The sequence below is a fragment of the Henckelia pumila genome, unplaced genomic scaffold, assembly GCF_033568475.1.
Source record: "Henckelia pumila isolate YLH828 unplaced genomic scaffold, ASM3356847v2 CTG_80:::fragment_3, whole genome shotgun sequence".
In the NCBI taxonomy this organism is placed as follows: domain Eukaryota; kingdom Viridiplantae; phylum Streptophyta; class Magnoliopsida; order Lamiales; family Gesneriaceae; genus Henckelia; species Henckelia pumila.
The window spans coordinates 393,102-411,046 of NW_027331885.1; the positions used below are offsets into that span (position 1 = coordinate 393,102).

General features: G+C 34.7%; 2 protein-coding genes across 3 annotated transcripts; one reads left to right on the forward strand and one right to left on the reverse strand.

Moving 5' to 3' along the window:
- Positions 1-618: 618 nt before the first annotated feature.
- Positions 619-5,962, reverse strand: LOC140873848 (DEAD-box ATP-dependent RNA helicase 5-like). 2 transcript variants are annotated; one of them, XM_073277120.1, is made up of 13 exons: positions 5,255-5,962; positions 5,042-5,166; positions 4,502-4,609; positions 4,148-4,228; positions 3,241-3,319; positions 2,973-3,058; positions 2,839-2,895; positions 2,662-2,729; positions 2,068-2,136; positions 1,814-1,907; positions 1,427-1,591; positions 1,231-1,323; positions 619-923 (listed from the first exon to the last, which is right to left on the reverse strand). In XM_073277120.1, exons 1-13 carry the CDS (start codon positions 5,853-5,855, stop codon positions 828-830), a joined length of 1,722 nt encoding a protein of 573 aa, XP_073133221.1. In that variant the 5' UTR covers positions 5,856-5,962; the 3' UTR covers positions 619-827. The 2 variants fall into 2 exon arrangements, with proteins under 2 accessions (XP_073133221.1, XP_073133222.1); XM_073277121.1 differs by lacking the exons at positions 619-923; positions 1,231-1,323 and having other exon boundaries at positions 1,449-1,591; positions 1,810-1,907.
- A 2,765-nt stretch (positions 5,963-8,727) lies between these two features.
- Positions 8,728-14,164, forward strand: LOC140873838 (CSC1-like protein At1g32090). Its single transcript, XM_073277110.1, has 11 exons — positions 8,728-9,513; positions 10,534-10,686; positions 11,048-11,183; positions 11,353-11,454; positions 11,637-11,756; positions 11,859-11,939; positions 12,039-12,379; positions 12,562-12,807; positions 12,952-13,276; positions 13,357-13,590; positions 13,671-14,164. The coding sequence occupies exons 1-11, from the start codon at positions 9,200-9,202 to the stop codon at positions 13,887-13,889; spliced, it is 2,271 nt and encodes a 756-aa protein (XP_073133211.1). The 5' UTR covers positions 8,728-9,199; the 3' UTR covers positions 13,890-14,164.
- Positions 14,165-17,945: the final 3,781 nt, after the last annotated feature.

The window sequence follows — 17,945 nt, forward strand, 5'->3', positions numbered from 1 at the left end:
GAGATCTCATCATATGATATCTTGGGATATGTCACATTACATCAATATCCATACTATAGGCCTTACCATCGGATCAGACACGTCACAATTATTAGGTATCATTTGGTACATAATATTATTAATCTATATATAATTTATCACATCCAATCTTGTATTCTTCTCGTCATATTATTTATCCATATATTAATTATTAATTTTACATCAATCAAATCATTGAATTTAAATTACTATATTATCTTTTATAAATAATATTATTTATATTTTATTTAATGTTAAAATAACAAAATGATCATTTAACATTTTTACATAAAATCTATTCAATCAAATCAAATAAACTATAATGTATCAATCAAATCAAATCCAATACTCTACTACTATCATTTTTTATTTATTTTTTATTACATTATATTATTTATTTATATATTATTTATCATATCCCTAACCAAATGATAGCTAATAAGTCATCAATTTTGCCGTCAAGTTTGGAACCATAATTAAAAAAATAGCTTTGATTATGCTTCCCGATTAATGTACCGGTCTATAAAAAAAACATTGTGATGTAATACACATATAAACCAAATCAATATTGAGAAGTAATTTGAACCACCTAAAAATATTTAACGGGGCAAAAAAATTTAATGTAAGATACAAAATATATGGTGGTATAAATATGATCTCCATTAAGAATCGCATCATTTAATGTAGAATCACGATCAATAAAAATAAAAATAAAGAAAAAAATATATTGATTTTACATCGACAAAAGCAAGCAGCAAAAACAAAATCGAGATTTCCTTGAAAGAAATAAAATTATAGATCTTGTAAAATCAATCTTCGTCCTCGGAATCATCAAACTTAATCTTTGTAGCTTTGGGAGCATTAGAAGCAATTTCCTTGAAATGGGCACCGTATAACTTGGATTCCTGCACGAAGAAGTTAACAGTCAAATAGTGCCAATTAGAGTTCGGGGGCACAATCTCGAGGGTGCGAAAGAGCACGATGAATTTCGAGCTCGAGTTGAATTTTTCTAAAGATCATCAACCAACTAAAGAACTTAGAATGGCGTTTCTGATGAATCTTATATAAAAGATCATGTACGTATAATGACATAATTAATAAATATACTAAAAATGTGATTTCAATTTTATACAAGATAAGCTCCAAACCAAATGAAGTTGGAAAAGTTCTGAAATGCCTATTTTGGCCCCTACTAGGAAACGATATGCTCACCTTTTTCTTCACGTGAGTCCCGAATTTGAGCAAGGCTTCGGGTACGACCTGCTTAGCTTCCCTAAGAACGTTAACCAACTCCCCAGCAAGTCCCTGAAAGGAGTTGAATAATATTCGCGTCATACGCTAAAATATAGAAAATTCGTGTTCTAAACAAGAAGATTGGGATATTTTCGCTACACAGATGGAAACATACCTTGTTCTCCTTTGTGAAGAAAGTGTGAGCCACTCCCTTCTTACCAGCTCGTCCGGTCCTACCAATTCTGTGCACATAATCCTCTGTTGTGAGTGGAAAACTGTAGTTTATTACAACTTCAACGTCGGGAATATCCAAACCTCGAGCAGCAACATCAGTTGCTATCTGTAGAAAAGAAAAACAAACCAGGTTCCGAAAATTAATGGTCACTGTTTGGCAGCTCGTCTTGGTGTGTGAATATGTGTATCAGTACATGAAGTCCAGTTTCAAAAGGAGGCCGAACCACTAGATTTTTATTCACTCGGAAGTGAGGGGATGGACGAAGGTTTAGTACCATCATTACTCATTAGTAATTTTATTTAATCAAACTAAACAGTTATTACCTACCAATAGAGGGCACGATCCCTCCTTGAACAATGACAATGCCTGAGTCCTTGCATGTTGTGCTTTATCACCACTTATAGAAACAACTTTCCAACCCCTGGAAAGGAAAAATAAACAGAAATTGTAAATAATGCAAATTAATAAAATGTGAAATTAGGGATAATCAATCTTCATTCCTGAATCTGCAGAACAAGAAACTTCGCGGCAAGAGTCGTGCCTCGTTTAGGAGGGAAAATTAATATGTAACTCAAAATCACCTTTTCTGAAGCATATTCTCGACCCTTGATGCTTCCTTCTTGTATAAAACAAAAACCAAAACTCTATTGCTGCAACAGGTTAAACCCCAAATGAGAAGAATTTGGATAACAGCTGTTAATAACAAATAATCCATGCTCGCTTCTCTAGTAGGCATAAATAAACAAAAATAAATTTTATATCATTCATAAATTTAAAAAAGAAAGGTCAAAAGAAATACAGTTGAAATATAGAACCAACCGATAATATACGTAAATGTAATTGAAAGTTTAACACATCATTTCACCAACTAGCAGAGTCCTTGACATTGCAAGTCCAGTTCCACAAATTTGTGATCAAGCAGATACATTACTTAGCACAACACTCAGGGGGATTTCTTCCACGTAATGAATGCAGCCAAAAAATGAAAAAAATATACATGGAGGAGTGCTTAACTTTGCAAGCATATTCCACAACTTTGAAATCAAGCAGATACATCAGTAAGCACAACATTCTAAGGAGATCTTTCTTCACATAGCTAATGTAGCAAAGAAACTAATAATATGTACATGTATATATACACGTGCACAGACAAACACATATTTCAGTAAACTCACCTTCTAGACTTGTGGTATTTTTCTAGCAAATTCTGCAAGCGTTCATCCCGTGCTCGATCCTCCAACACCTACAACATCAAGAAAAATAAAAAAACCAACTGTAAATAAGCATTCAAAAAATATGAAGGCACTCCTGATTCACGCTAGTCCTTCTATGGTATCATCTCTAAGCCATACCTCCACTATTTGCAGGACATCATGGTTGGCAGCTAAATCTTCTGAACCCACAACCACCTGAAACATGATTGCTTCAAAATTAAAAGACGAGAAATAAGGTCGGTGGTATTGTAACTCCAAAAGAAAATATATACCTTAACCGGGGAGGGATCCATGAATTCTTGAGCTAATTGATGCACGGGTAGTGGCCACGTTGCACTGAACATTACCATTTGGCGAACTGCATAGAAAGCCACATGAAATTACAAGAAAAACCAGGGAAACGGAAAATACAGACCAATAAAATCAAACTAGATATGGTATAAGAAAGTATAAATATAATCAAAACATAAGGTCAAGACATTTACTTAATTGGAGCCAAAACAAAAACGTTATCATAAGTGATTAAATTTAACATCATACCGGTACACGTTTGACTTAATATTGAGCGAACCTCGGGTTCAAATCCCATGTCAAGCATTCGATCAGCTTCATCCAACACCTAAATCATAAACCATGGAAAAACACTTTTGGGTCACGTTTAAAAGTAATACAAGCATTTAAATACATGTGCATCTCACATTCCAATTATAGATGGGTAAAGCAAGCACAAACTAAAGTAAAAATATAAAAATAAATCATTCTATATGCAACTTCTTGGATGCCGAAGGACTTGGCTTAAGTACTTTTTCTTTAAAAAATTGTAGAAGTAATTTTATATTTAGATAAAGTAGAGTAGTAAAAAAGAGCTCTTTCCTGATTTTTTTAAATGGAAGCCCTAAGAGGTACTGAGACATATTGAACTTTTGTCTTGTGGCTTTATAATTGCTTGTTTTGAACTAAAAGGGCCGACCCTGCACAACCTTTTTTTAAGGAAAAAACTTACTATTCTAAGAAAAGCTGCTGCATTCAAACACTTTCAAATGAAAAGGAGACCACTCAATCTCAATCCAGGTTCTTGTCCAGATAATAGATTGGGCACCTAGGCTGGCTGATTAGCACTTTTTCGGTGAGGCCCGCCTAGGCCGATTTTTAGAACACTGGTTATATGCAATTGGATAATTAATTCCAACATATAAAGTGATTGGGATGCCTTTCTGAATTGGAATTCTAGAAAATCTTACACCTAAATCATGCGACTCTTAATTATTATCACTCATATCACCCCAAACTTGCTGTCTAAATGAACACTGTAAAGAAGAATATTGAAGTAAAAGAAATCAATAAGTAGCCTGACGGGAGAAATCAAAGCCCTGGCCAACTGACATTGCAACTTGCCTTTCTCAATATAAGCTAGAAAATCAATGACAGAAGAAAAATTGTCACATACCACATAAGAAACGTCCTTTAGATGGCACAGTCCCATTTCAATCAAGTCCTTTAGGCGACCAGGTGTCCCGATCACAATGTCCTGAAGTAGGTCAATATAAGAGAGGCCGAGTTAATGATGTGCATTAGTAAAATATATACAAGCACAAGCTGGTTAGAGTGAACGCGTGACACAATAAAGCGAGGACTATAACCTCACTTGAAAATTACGAAAATGCATCCCATTAAGACTTGAAAATTTATTATTGCTAGTTACAATTGAACATCAAATTTAGAGAGAGCATGTTTGAATCATCAGAAAAATAATACTTCCTACGCTCACACGAAACGGAGTTCAAGATTGCAGCAAACTTACCACACCAGATTTTAGAGCAGATATTTGGGGTCCTTTCGAAGTTCCTCCATATATACAAACTGACTGCACTCCACAAGGCCTCCCAGCATCACAAAGTACATCTGAAATCTAGCACAAAAAGGAACCATCGTTATTTTTTCTACATCATCACAACGATTTTCTGAGCAGCTCACATTCAGAATGTGTATCGGAAAAGTCACAGGCAGATGGCAACGAGGTATTGGGAAGCATCAGGTGGGAGGGGTGTGTGCACAGTAAAACCCATCCCTCCCCTGCATAAACAAAATCCATCCAGAATCCACAAATAGTATTTTGTATAGGGAACACAATATTAGGTCAGCGTGGAAAAGGCTCAATTAGGGTGGGAAGTTCTAACCGGGATTGCCAATATGTGTTACTCATATTAATGCACATATAGTAAAACCAACTAATGTGTGAAAAAAATACAAATCTTTGTTTAGTAACCAAAATAATTGCGCTTTCACAGTGGTACTAATCACAAAACTTTTACAGTACTGTTATATATAGGAGAGAACTTACTTGTTGAGCCAGCTCCCTTGTAGGCGAAAGAACAAGGCAAAGTGGATTCTTTCTCACAGCAATTTTACTTTTTCGTTTGCTTAATACACTCATTATAGCAGGAATTCCAAATGCCAGAGTTTTACCTGATCAAACCAACGACAGACTGTTACAACAAAAGCACAATGTAAACTCCGATGCCTTAATCAAATAAGATAAATGATATAATTTTACCAGACCCAGTGGCCGCTATTCCAATAAAATCACGACCATCAAGAAGAAAAGGCCACGAATGGGACTGAATTGGTGACGGTTTATTAAAATTCTTACAGCATTCCAGCACCTCACTTGGGAGCCTCGATTCGGAAAAAGAATTCAATGTTGCGTATTTAGAATCATTCACATTCTTCCCAGATACCACTACTCCACTGCCATGTCTAATCTCCTCAGAGGCATTCTCTGAACCTACGCCACTACACTTCTCCAGTTTCCTCGCCGTTTCAATTATGCCATTATTCGCACTCTCGTTCTCCCCTCCTTTGTCTTTTTTCTTTTTCTTCTTCGGTATTTCAGTTGATCCATCATTGAAGGTCTCTTCCTTTTCCTGTTTCTTCTTTTTTGTTGCAGAAATCTCAACAGACCCGTTAAGCACCTCTGCCACTTCTTGTTTTTCTTTGTTTTTCTTCTTATTCACAACATTCGCGTATTCAGTACCGATCTCAGCGGCAGTTTCTTCAGGCTTTCTCTTTTGCTTGTTCTTTTGCTTTTTCTGCAGCTTGATTTCAACATTTTCCGTCGTATTGGCGGCTTCTGCATCAATTTTGTGGCCACCCATTACTAGTGAGGAAAGAAAAATTGGAACTTGGAACCCAAAACCCTAGACGGAGGGGTGGAGCGATTCTCTGATGTCAGTAGGGTTCTGGGTGCCAAGCCACAAGGGGTTGTTTGGCAATTCGCCTTCATAAATATGTATTATTTTTGTGAGTTTTTTTCCCTAAAATATAAATAAATAAAATTTGTTTTTTGTGTTTTTTTAATTTAATATTGAGCATATATCATCTTTATATCCATATATATCTTAGAGCATATTTAATAATGCAAACAAGTTGGTGGTGCCATAATTTAAAAAGATGAGTGATGATAATTGTATTGTATGTTCCACCGTAGTAGTACGGTGAATTTACAATGTTGAAATATTAATATTTACATTAAAAAACACACATAATTTTTTTAAAGAATACAACTGATTTAAAATGACATGTGATTAAAAAAATACACATAATAAAAAATGACATGTTAGTAATTTTTTGAAAAAACTTAGACATCTTTCGAAAAAAACTATTTATTTATTATCTATTATCTATTCTATATTATAAAAGATGTGTGGGTTAGAGTAACTAACTTGGGGACACCAAAATAATTTACTCCAAAATTACCTTTTTTAACCATTACTTTACTAAAAACTTCCCACTAACTCCGTAATTTGTTTTTTTTAAAAAAAAAAAAAAAAATTCTACACACACAAAGTGTGTGCATTTTTTACTTAGTTTTAGATAGTATTTAAAAACACCATAATTATCTGACCTTTGATCTTAAACGACGAGATAAATGAGCATCCATAATTCTTAAACACAATTTAAAAATTAAAACATTGGTGGGCTTCATAAACTCTCAGCACAAGGCCCACCAACATGATGACCGCATTTGAAAGTTTCTACGAGCGGTATTCTCGTCTCTGATGATTTGGGCCGATGAAGTTGGGCTTCTTCGGCTCAGATGATTTGGGCTGATGTTGGACCCACATTCATAATAAACCAAATGTCATACTTTCGGCCGAAGTTTATCTTGTCAAAATAAATTTTATTTGTAGTTACACGATATATCCAACAAGGTGCTCTTGTAATATAAAAAATTGGTGTATGACAAAAAATTTAATATGAAATCGTTTATAGGTTTGTGAATGAATATATGATCCGACCTAATATATGAAAATATATTAATTTATATGTCGAAAATTTAATTTTTTTACATCAAATATATATCAAATTAACTTGTAGACTTAATATATGATCCGACCTAATATATAAAAAATAAGGCTCACTCGTGAACTATGTGAAGTTGTAAAAAAAGAACTCGAGTTATTGCCTTTTCACAATTTGGATTTAAATCCAAAATATTTTATAGCTTGATTATAAAATACAATGATTGAGTTTTTTTTTTTTTTTTTGCACAGTTATCTCTTTTGTTTCTTTTTAAACATCCATATGTTTTGTTTGACAAATTTCATTCAATCCATACTCGATTTGCTCCACCATATATTAATTGTTGAGAACTAATGAGAAGTAATCATAGTCCCTACAATCATATCCGAAAAGTGTTGTTTTCGAACGACTTAAAAATTTGATTTTTCATCATTCGACTTTTGTGAAAAATCTATTTTAAGTGTCTTGTAAGAGGGGGGAAAAAAAAGAGAGAAAGGATTTAGACAAATCCAAGAAAATTTGAATTCCGTTGGATTAAATACGGGATAAAAGGGCACACTATTTATTTATTTATTTATTTTCCACATATGGGAAGATCCTCCCATGTGATAAAAACAAGTGTATGGAGTATGGACACAATTTCGATCTAATAAACTTTGAAATCTTTATTACGTTCTGTCTAAAAATAAAAAGGGAAATCTTGATAATATTGGGGTGACAATGACCTAATTAATTACCAAATTGCCGTAAAATATACCGAGTGTGATGATTTAATTCAAAAGTCAAACTTTTTAATTTAGCAAATGTGCCATTTAAATAGTTACGTGTGGAAAGAGCTAGCATGCATCCACCTTGAGCCATGAACCATACCAAAAAAACAAATGTCACATAATACAATAACTAGCGATAACACACACGTATTGCGTAACGTAATACATAAATATTATGTGTTGTGCGTATATTATATTACATTTATTTTTAAAGTATTTGATTTTGATATGACGTGCATTTTTTGTAATTTGACATTTTTATGAGAGGGTTTTTTTTTTTTTTTTTGCAATTTAAGGTTAAGCATGCCAAAAGACCAACTAATGTGTTTTTGCTTAATATGTAGTATATATATATTATTTGGATTTGGATCCTCTGCTGTCCAAACATAACAGCACCCCGTGCTGTCTTGTTTTTTTGTTTTGAATTGAGATGTTTGCGTGAACATCTTTCGCGAACATCTCAATTGAAAAAAATAAAAAAAATAAAGATTGCAATAAAACGACGTCGTTTATGTTTGGACAGCAGAGGATCCAAATTCTTATTATTTTATTTCCCTCAACTTTTTCCATATTCTTGCTCCGGGTAAGGATATGATTCCAAGAGAGGTAAAATGATGAATTTGAAATTAAACTCAATTTAGATGGATTACAAATTCATTAATTTTGACATCACATTTGCATAATTCAAAGAGGTGTGGATTTGAGAAAATGTATTTGATATCAATAGCAAATCTATATATTACATAAATTTGAAATAAATTATGTTCTTTTTTCGCATAAGAATGCAATCCATGATATTAATAATCAAGATTTTATTAACAGAATCTTGAATGGTGTGTGTATGCATGCTCACACTTAAATCACGGCGGTCTTAGAGCGATTTGCCATAATAACCACCGCCTCTCCTCGGCGGAGCACAGACACTTGGGAGACCGAGAAGTCAAAGGAAACAAGAAGAAAACACCCCACTTTTTCACTTTTCTACCCCACGAATCATGCGAATCAAATCACATATCCATCCAAAAACACACTAGAAAACAATCCTCAATCACGAGCGCAAAACAAGAACCAAAAACCCACCACCTTATGCTCTATTCTTTCTGACATCAAGTTCGTCTTTTTCAGTCACCAATCCTTGAAGAAACCACAAAGTCCCGCCATGCTTAATGGTCCCAAGTTCACACACAACGCATATTCGCAGACACAAAAGAGCTTTTTGAATAAAATACTGAATTCACTCGGCCAGATACCAACTATTTTCTGAGCGTAAAAGCAAGAAATCGCATACCCACCCAAAAAAATATATTCTTTGCTTTCAACTTTTTGACAACTTCCTTTCAAAACACACCTTTTTATTCTTCTCGAATTTTCTCTTTCTGTTTCGCATTTTATGCTGCTTTCTGTGAATTCAGGCATAAGGAACAAAAATGGCGACTCTTGAGGATATTGGGGTGTCGGCTCTTTTTAACATAATAGGTGCTATTGGATTCTTGCTGGCTTTTGCACTGCTCAGGATTCAGCCAATCAATGATAGAGTCTACTTTCCCAAATGGTACATTGCTGGGAAGAGGACGGCCCCAGGGAGCAGGGGCGGCGTGGGGGGAAAATTTGTGAATCTCAATATCTGGACTTATTTCACATTTCTGAATTGGATGCCTCAGGCTCTGAAGATGAGTGAATCTGATATTATTAACCATGCCGGGCTTGATTCTGCTGTTTTCTTGAGGATCTATAGACTTGGGTATTTTCAAGATCCCAACTTTTTTATTTATTTATCACCATTTATCTTCTTTGATGATGTGTAGTGGTGCATATTTCTGTTGGAAGAAACAATGGAATCTTGAATTATCAGCTCACTTTTCTGTGTTTTCAAGTTTTTGTAATCTTTGCATGCTTGCCAAAGTTTCAACACCCCCACCCCCCCTCTTCTCTTCTCTTCTCATATTCTCTTCCATGTGCTTTTCCTTTTCGTTTTGTTTGTGTTGTGGTCTGTAGTCATGTGACGCTGGATCAGATCATGTATATTGAACTACAAAGCAATATTTTTTCTCATCTTTAGTTCAGTGTTTCTGTATGCGCTGCTTGTTTTCATTAAAAAGTGGTTGTATTTAGTGTTATTCTGTCTCCAAGATTTTGTTTTTATGTTTTATTTGACCGAAGACCTGGCTGGGGCATGGTCATTTGAATTGGAAAGAAGGAAAAAATATGTAATTTTTGTATAAATTCAAAATTCGTTCCTCAAATATTTAGGATTGTCGTTGTGTCTCCTTCCCTCTCACTCAATTACTCAGGCCCAGTCCTGATTTAAATTTTTTGTTTTGTTACTAATTTTTTTTTTTTTAGGTCTGTCAACTATTAAGTTTTGTTACTAATTTGATGGCGTTGGGTGCACTTCAAATCGAATAAGCTATTCTTTTTGTGCTGTGAATTCAATGGAATTTGTTTGAGGTTCTAGTTTGCTTTTATTAAACAGTGTGTATCACATTACTGGAACTCTAGGCCTCAATTTACCCTCAATAGTGTGAACTGTTTTCCTGGACCCTTTCTCGTATTTATGTCTCAAGATTTTCCGAGCATCATGCTACATCAACATAACATGGTGGTCATCTCCACTAGATTCACACAATTAGCAGAGTTTAGTTAAACGTGATGATTAATGCAAAGTCTTCTCAGATAATCATCGCGTTTTTCAACTACATTTTTTGAAAATGCATCGATTATTTTCCAGTACACTTGTTATGGTTTTCTTTGCATTTTACAGCTTGAAAATATTTGGACCTGTGGCCATTGTTGCACTCCTAGTTCTGCTTCCAGTGAATGCATCCGGTGGTACTTTATTTTTCCTGAAGCGTGACTTGGTTGTGAGCAACATCGACAAGCTTTCCATATCAAATATTCGTCCCAAGTCCTTCAAGTAAGTTTCACGTCTCTCTTCCCTGAAATACACGAGTCATGACTTATGATCTCACCATGGACACATTGTCATCGTTTACATTTATTTTGTGAACCAAAATATTTAAATTAATTCTAAATATATAAAATGCTAATTTAACTAGGTTCATAGTAGATGTTTAAACTGAATTTTCGAAAGTGTGGACATGGATTTTTAAAGGAAAGCTGAAAGTCCACGTTTCCAGTTATGCAGAATCACACAGATAAGGTGATTGATCGTCAAATATAAAATATAGGAACACAACTCATTGTTGCATTCTCGATACTTTTTCTTGCTACTTATGCATGATTGCTGAGAAAGGATCTACCGTGATGAATTTCAGGTTCTTTATCCACATATCATTGGAGTACTTGTTCACATTTTGGATTTGTTTCATGCTTTATAAGGAATATGGTAAGGTTGTGTCAATGCGACTAAAATTTTTGGCTTCACAAGGCAGGCGTGCTGAACAATTCACCGTGAGTTCAACTGTTGATGTCATTTGCAATCAAAGAATCCTGCTCTTAGTGATATTAGCTTGTAAATATGATACAGCCCGTGTTTTAAGAATCAATCACATCTATTCTTATTCCTTGTTTCACTTCAAAACTCTGTCGTTTCGGTTATTCTCATTTGAACTATCCTCAGGTTCTTGTTAGGAACGTGCCGAATGTTTCTGGACGTTCGATATCAGATAATGTGGAGAGCTTCTTTCGAAGAACCCATCCAGATCATTATCTATGCCACCAGGTAATAAATGTGGAAAAAAATTCTTATTCTGAAAAACTTCTGTTTCATCACATTCAGGTTTTGACCCGAAAATAGAACTTCTACAACTCCATTCAGTAATGCCTTTCATCCTTTATACTGACTTGCGAAAATTCTTCTATTGTCCAACCTTTATACGTTTAACTTGTACCATTTTCTTGTAGGGTGTATATGATGCTAATAAGTTTGCTAAACTTGTTCAAAAAAGAAACCGTCTCCAAAATTGGCTGGACTACAATGAACTTAAATTTGAGAGACATCCAGGGAAGAGACCAACTACGAAGGTGCACTACTTTGTTAATTAAAATCCCTCAAGAAAAATTCTGAGAAGTATGTTTGCTGTTAAACAGTCTTGTATTTATCGATAATCCTATTTGGCCTTTCAGAGAGGCTGCCTTGGACTGTGGGGTGAAAGGGTCGACTCAATCGACTTCTACAAAGAGCAAATAAAGGATTTCGATAGAAAGGTGAGTTGTGCTTGTTCTTTCTCTTTGAGACAGGCCTCTATATTTATATTATTTTGATCTCTTTCTCTGTTTTTTTCCCATTTTGATCCTTTCATTTAGATGGCTGCGGAACGCCAAAAAATTCTCAAGGACTCTAAATCTGTCACACCAGCTGCCTTTGTATCGTTTAATTCCAGATGGGGGGCTGCCGTTTGTGCCCAGACACAACAGAGCAAAAATCCTACACTCTGGTTGACAAATTGGGCCCCTGAACCACGTGACGTATACTGGAAGAATTTGGCCATAACGTTTTTTTCACTTAGTATTCGGAAACTTGTTATTTCAATAGCAGTGTTCGCATTGGTTTTCTTTTACATGATCCCTATTGCTTTTGTTCAATCATTGGCGAATCTGGAAGGGCTGGAAAGAGTGGCGCCATTTCTCAGGCCAGTTGTTGAATGGTAAGCAGCTATTGAAAACATTTATCATATCTTGTGTGGTATTGTTTGCATCATTCTATGTGTCAATACATAGGAAAGGGCTATTTTATTTTATTTTATTTTTCACAAAAAGACAGTCGGGTCTTTTAAAAATCTGCCCCTCTATATCTTAAATTTAACAAGCAGCTCCATCTGTATTGCAGGTCATTTCTCAAATCAATTCTACAGGGTTTTGTTCCTGGTTTCGCTCTCAAAGTTTTTTTGTATTTACTGCCAGTAATTTTGATGATCATGTCAAAAATCGAGGGGCACGTGGCAGTCTCAGTATTAGAACGAAGTACGGCTGCAAAATACTACTACTTCATGTTGGTCAATGTGTTTTTAGGCAGCCTAGTGACTGGAACTGCATTTCAGCAACTTGATGCTTTCCTCCACCAATCAGCTACGCAGTAATGTCTCCATCTCTTCTTGCTTCTATTATTGTTTTTTGGAAAAATTCAAGATCAAATTTGGGCTGGAAATAAATTTTTCCATGCTTAATCTATCACCAGATAGTTCTCAAATGTAGCATCTCTCTATTACTTTAATTGCAGAATCCCAAGAAACATCGGTGTATCCATACCAATGAAGGCTACTTTCTTTATCACATACATCATGATTGATGGCTGGGCTGGAATCGCCAGTGAAATCCTTCGTTTGAAACCTCTAGTAATTTTCCACCTAAAGAATATGTTCATCGTGAAAACCGAAAGGGATTTGGAGATGGCGATGGACCCTGGAGGTGTTGATCTTCCCGAAGCTTTACCAAGTCTTCAGCTTTACTACCTTCTTGGCATTGTGTACATGGTTGTCACACCGATACTTCTTCCTTTCATAATTGTCTTCTTCGCCTTTGCGTACTTCGTGTATCGTCATCAGGTTAGTCCATCTCACGCCATCAAACTTTTTTTATTCTTTTTTTTAGTACACACATATTCATGCATTTTACCACAATCCAGGTTATTAATGTGTATAATCAAAAATATGAGAGCGCTGCTGCATTTTGGCCACACGTTCATGGACGAATTATAGCAAGCTTAATAATCTCACAGCTGCTACTAATGGGCTTACTAAGCACAAAAAAGGCTGCAAACTCTACTCCTCTGCTTGTAGTGCTGCCTATATTGACTCTAGCATTCCACGTGTACTGCAAGAATCGCTTTGAACCAGCCTTCAGAAAGTATCCTCTCGAGGTAAGATCATATGTCTTACTGAATCTATCATTCTGTACATCTAATTGGACCTTTTTGAGCAACTCTCTTTGCTTCTTCAGGAAGCCATGACCAAGGATACACAAGATGCTGCTGCTGAATCAGACTCCAGCTTGAAATCTTACTTGTCTGAGGCATACTTGCATCCCATTTTCCACTCTTACGAAGAAGTGGAGTTGGTTGGAGTTAGAATCGATAAGAACGAGTCCCATATTGCCAATGCCTCTCAAAATGATCTCGGTTCTTTGCCCCCTCATGGCGCATATCATCGTGAAAACTAGACACCACTAAACGTCCAACGCTATGAGGTTGAATCAGGGGAGAATGCGTATAGGTATGATATTGAATCACACCATGATGGCCATCGACATTGAAGTTTGATACATGTTTGATTTAGTGGAATTCTCTAGCTGTGGATCGTAGTTTGACTCCATAGAAAGCTATAACATTTCAGTTGTAAGTTTTGTTAGTTTGATGTAACTGAAAAACTGGCCAGTGGTTACTAACTTGGTAATGAAGCCAATCAGTCAGGATTCTTTTCTACCTCTTTGTTCCACTTTTTTTCAAGTCATTGCTAAGCAATCATCGTTTCTTCTTTAATGTTTTTTTTTTTTGCCGAAAATATAGTATTTCCGGTTTAAAATAATTTCTTTTATATACACTTTAGCAGAACAATAAGAAAGTTTATGATGTTAAAAATATAATAAATTAGTAAATTCAATAATGGAAATAAAAATAACTTTAATTACTTTGCTTATCTCATAAGAATAGATTAACCCATAAAGTGTGTCAAAAGTAAAATTATATCAAAAAAATTGTCTAAAGGTTGTGTTTGTAGATAGAGACCGAATCTCAATTGACACTCAAATAATTAATTGCATCATCTAAGTTACCCATCATTATCAATAGTCATTACATATATTTGTAAATTAGAAACTGACTGACCATCCATTCAGTACAAATTAATCATATTATATTACTATAATATGTGAATCCTGCAAACTAATATACTCCACACCTCATATTACTACCATTTCGAATTCTTAATTTTAGCTGACTTAATTCTTTTTAAAAAAATTACCTAATAGCAAATATATATATATATATATAGAAAAGTATTTGTAAATAATTAAATACTGTAAAAATCATAATTTAAGTGGTGTACTTTTATCAATAGTAATTTGACTATTCCTATTGAAACGACCCTAACTCTATAATTAATAAATAAATATGCGGAAATTTTTTTTTTATATATATATACTTACTAAATAAAATATGCACATATATGCCTATACATATATGCACAGAATAAAAAGATAAATAAATAAATAACTTAAATAAAAATTTGCATTCTTTAAATAAAATAAATATCTGAGTCAATCATTTAATTAAAAATACTGCATAAATAAAATGATTAAAGTTGCATGCACTGACAATATTCAATAAAGTATTCAAAACCACAACCACTGAAAAAAATAATTAAAAAATGTAACATGCTGACATAATTAAAACATGCAATGTGACTCAGACATCTATCACGGTCACGGGGTCACTGCATGTCCGCTCATATGTCCTCGCCGCCGGTAGGAGCTACATCCTCCTCTACGTACTCACATGCACCATACCAGTGTAGTGAGCCTAGAGGCCCAACATGCTAACATAGCAAGGGTTTAAAATAATTTAAATCACTTTAATACTAATACATAACATATACATGAATAAGCATGCTTAAAATATTATCATGGCATAACATAACTTAAATTTACTTAAATAACATAACACATACATATTGTTGAGCAAATTATTTTCTAACATGGCATGGTTGTATCCGTAGTGTAACCTTAAATCATACATTAAATACTGATCAGCGTGGAAACCAACGTACGTGGCCGGGGACGAATCACCTCTTAAATTGGCAGTAAACTGCCCTTCAATCATATGGGGACGAATCCCCCTTAAATTGTCACACTATTTCAACTTCCAACATAAAATATTTTCTTGCTCAACCTTAAACATTAAATCATGCATAAAATATTATTTCATGAATGCATGTACTTAAATAAACATGTGTGTCCTTCATATATATTTAATTTAATTTCTTACTAACATATACATATTAAAATAACTTCAATGCATAAAAAAAATAATTAAATATATAATCAGGACACATGCAATTTCTCATGGATTGCACTGGACTGCTAGCCCTAACACTCAAGCCCAATTACTTAAATCTGGCTCATTAAAAATACTTAAGCCCAATAAAATTGTTCTAAGCCCAATTAAAATAATTTAAATCCCATAAAACATTCTAGGCTCAATAACAACTTAAACTGGCCCAATGAGCCCAAAAGCCCAAATACTAGCCCAATAACTTTTATGGGCTCAAAAGCCCATAAAATTAATGGATTACTTAATTAAAATTTTAAAAACCCGGAGTCCAAATAATTTTATTTCTAATTAATTGGCCCCAAAAACCAATTAATTCGTAAAATACTTTAAAAATAAAAAGACTCGAGCCCGGCCCACCAAACCCGGACCCGAACTCACTTAACCCGCCCCACGACCCACTGACTTGACCCGGACCCAGCCCTAACCCTAAACCCGAAACTCACCCTCTCCCCTCCTTCTCGGCCGCCGCGTGCAACAGCCCTTCTAGGGCTGCTGCCGCCCTGCTCCGGCCACCCCTGGCCGGAGCCCCGCCGCCCAGACGTAGCCCACGTCTGGGCGGTCCTAACCTAGCCCAGACCCCGACCCCATGCAGCCTGAACCGCCAAGGCCGAGCCCCCTTCACTGAACCCTAATCCTGCGCCTCATGGAGGCCGATCGAGCCTAGCTTGCTTCCTGGGCTCGTTTGGCTCAAACCAACCGAGCCAGACACCCCTTAAACATCCTAGGGACCTTGACCAGCAGTCGCACGATCCATGGCTAAGAAAAAAAATGAGTGTATGCCAAACAAAGTGAGAAAAACGTGAGATGCTCAACCATCCCTAGCCTTTTCTGAAAAATTTCTGAAGGTCTTGATGCATACACAACACACACATATATTTCACTGATATAGCATGAAAATAAGGGGAAGAAAACATGCCTTGATAATTAAATCGACGAAGATAGATGCGTTTACGGGCTCCGGAACGACGAACGGACCAAAAACCTTCAAATCTAGAGCTTGATCGGCTAAGGGCTTGTGGTTTTCTGTCAAAGCATGAGGGAGGCTGATGAATAAGGTTGGAGAAAGGTTGGAGGCGGCTAAGGGAGAGGGAGACGTGAGTTTAGGATAGATAGGATAGATTTTTGGTTAATTAGAATTTAATTAGGATAATAACTTATTTAGGAAGATAATATACCATAAAACAAATATTTAAAAACCCCTAATAATAATAATAATCTGATGGGAAAAACTAAATCCCGAAATATTAAAATAGGAAATTTTTAAAATTTAATAAAAGTCATTAAAATGACTTATTTTGGCTAAAAATAAACCCTTAAATAAATATATAATTAAATACTAAAATTTTCTTGACAAAATATCTTAAAATATTATTTTAAATCTCATAAAACTCATAAAATATATTTGGCTAAGAATTTTGGTATTTCGTCCGTCCACGGTCCCGTCTACGCGATCAAAACAATTAAATTCCTATAAATCATGAAAATCACTAATTATGGGTTAAATGCTTAAAATAACTTAAAACATGCACAATTAATTTCACATAATTATTTAACCCATAATCTAAAATTCTAAATAAATAAAATCCTTAATTATGCATGCGAATTTACGTATTAAAAATACCGGGTGTTACACCTATTGTCAAATTTCATGTTTTAGTTTTGCATCATCTAATTTTTGTCATTCGATGTACATTTTTTTTTCTTTTAAAAAAAAGGGAGCTACCTACGTCTATTAAATTAAATAGACTAAAATTGCAAATAACAAATAAGATGAAGTGAAAAAAAATGATTTGAAAAAAAAGATTATAAAGGGAAGAAAAAGATACTAATGTAATATTTAGAAAATTATATTTGAGCATAGAGTATTTCTATTTTTCTTTTGGGGATAATAAAAATCACATAAAAAGAATTAACGAGGTGTTAGTTTTATAACATTATTCTCACACACCGATTTTCAGAAATATGATAGCTGACATCTAAATCATTGAGTTGACATATAGATAATCGGATATACTCAAACACAATACCAAATTTTTTTTTTCGAATCAAAAGGCCATACTTTTAAACACAACCCATAAATCGATATTTCCTTGAAATGATCAAACCTCCGTGAATGAGCATGGAAAAGAAGGGGGGGGGGGGGGGGGGGGAAAAGAAAAAAATCATTT

Excerpts from the sequence above, each read along its gene's own strand:
- LOC140873848 (XM_073277120.1), bottom strand. The coding sequence starts at position 5,855 with ATGGGTGGCCACAAAATTGATGCAGAAGCCGCCAATACGACGGAAAAT. Across the intron at positions 4,610-5,041 it reads CAAGGGAGCTGGCTCAACAA|ATTTCAGATGTACTTTGTGA; the intron begins GTAAGTTCTCTC and ends TTTTTGTGCTAG. Across the intron at positions 2,896-2,972 it reads TGGATCCCTCCCCGGTTAAG|GTGGTTGTGGGTTCAGAAGA; the intron begins GTATATATTTTC and ends ATCATGTTTCAG.
- LOC140873838 (XM_073277110.1), top strand. The coding sequence starts at position 9,200 with ATGGCGACTCTTGAGGATATTGGGGTGTCGGCTCTTTTTAACATAATA. Across the intron at positions 10,687-11,047 it reads ATTCGTCCCAAGTCCTTCAA|GTTCTTTATCCACATATCAT; the intron begins GTAAGTTTCACG and ends GATGAATTTCAG. Across the intron at positions 13,591-13,670 it reads TCAGAAAGTATCCTCTCGAG|GAAGCCATGACCAAGGATAC; the intron begins GTAAGATCATAT and ends TTGCTTCTTCAG.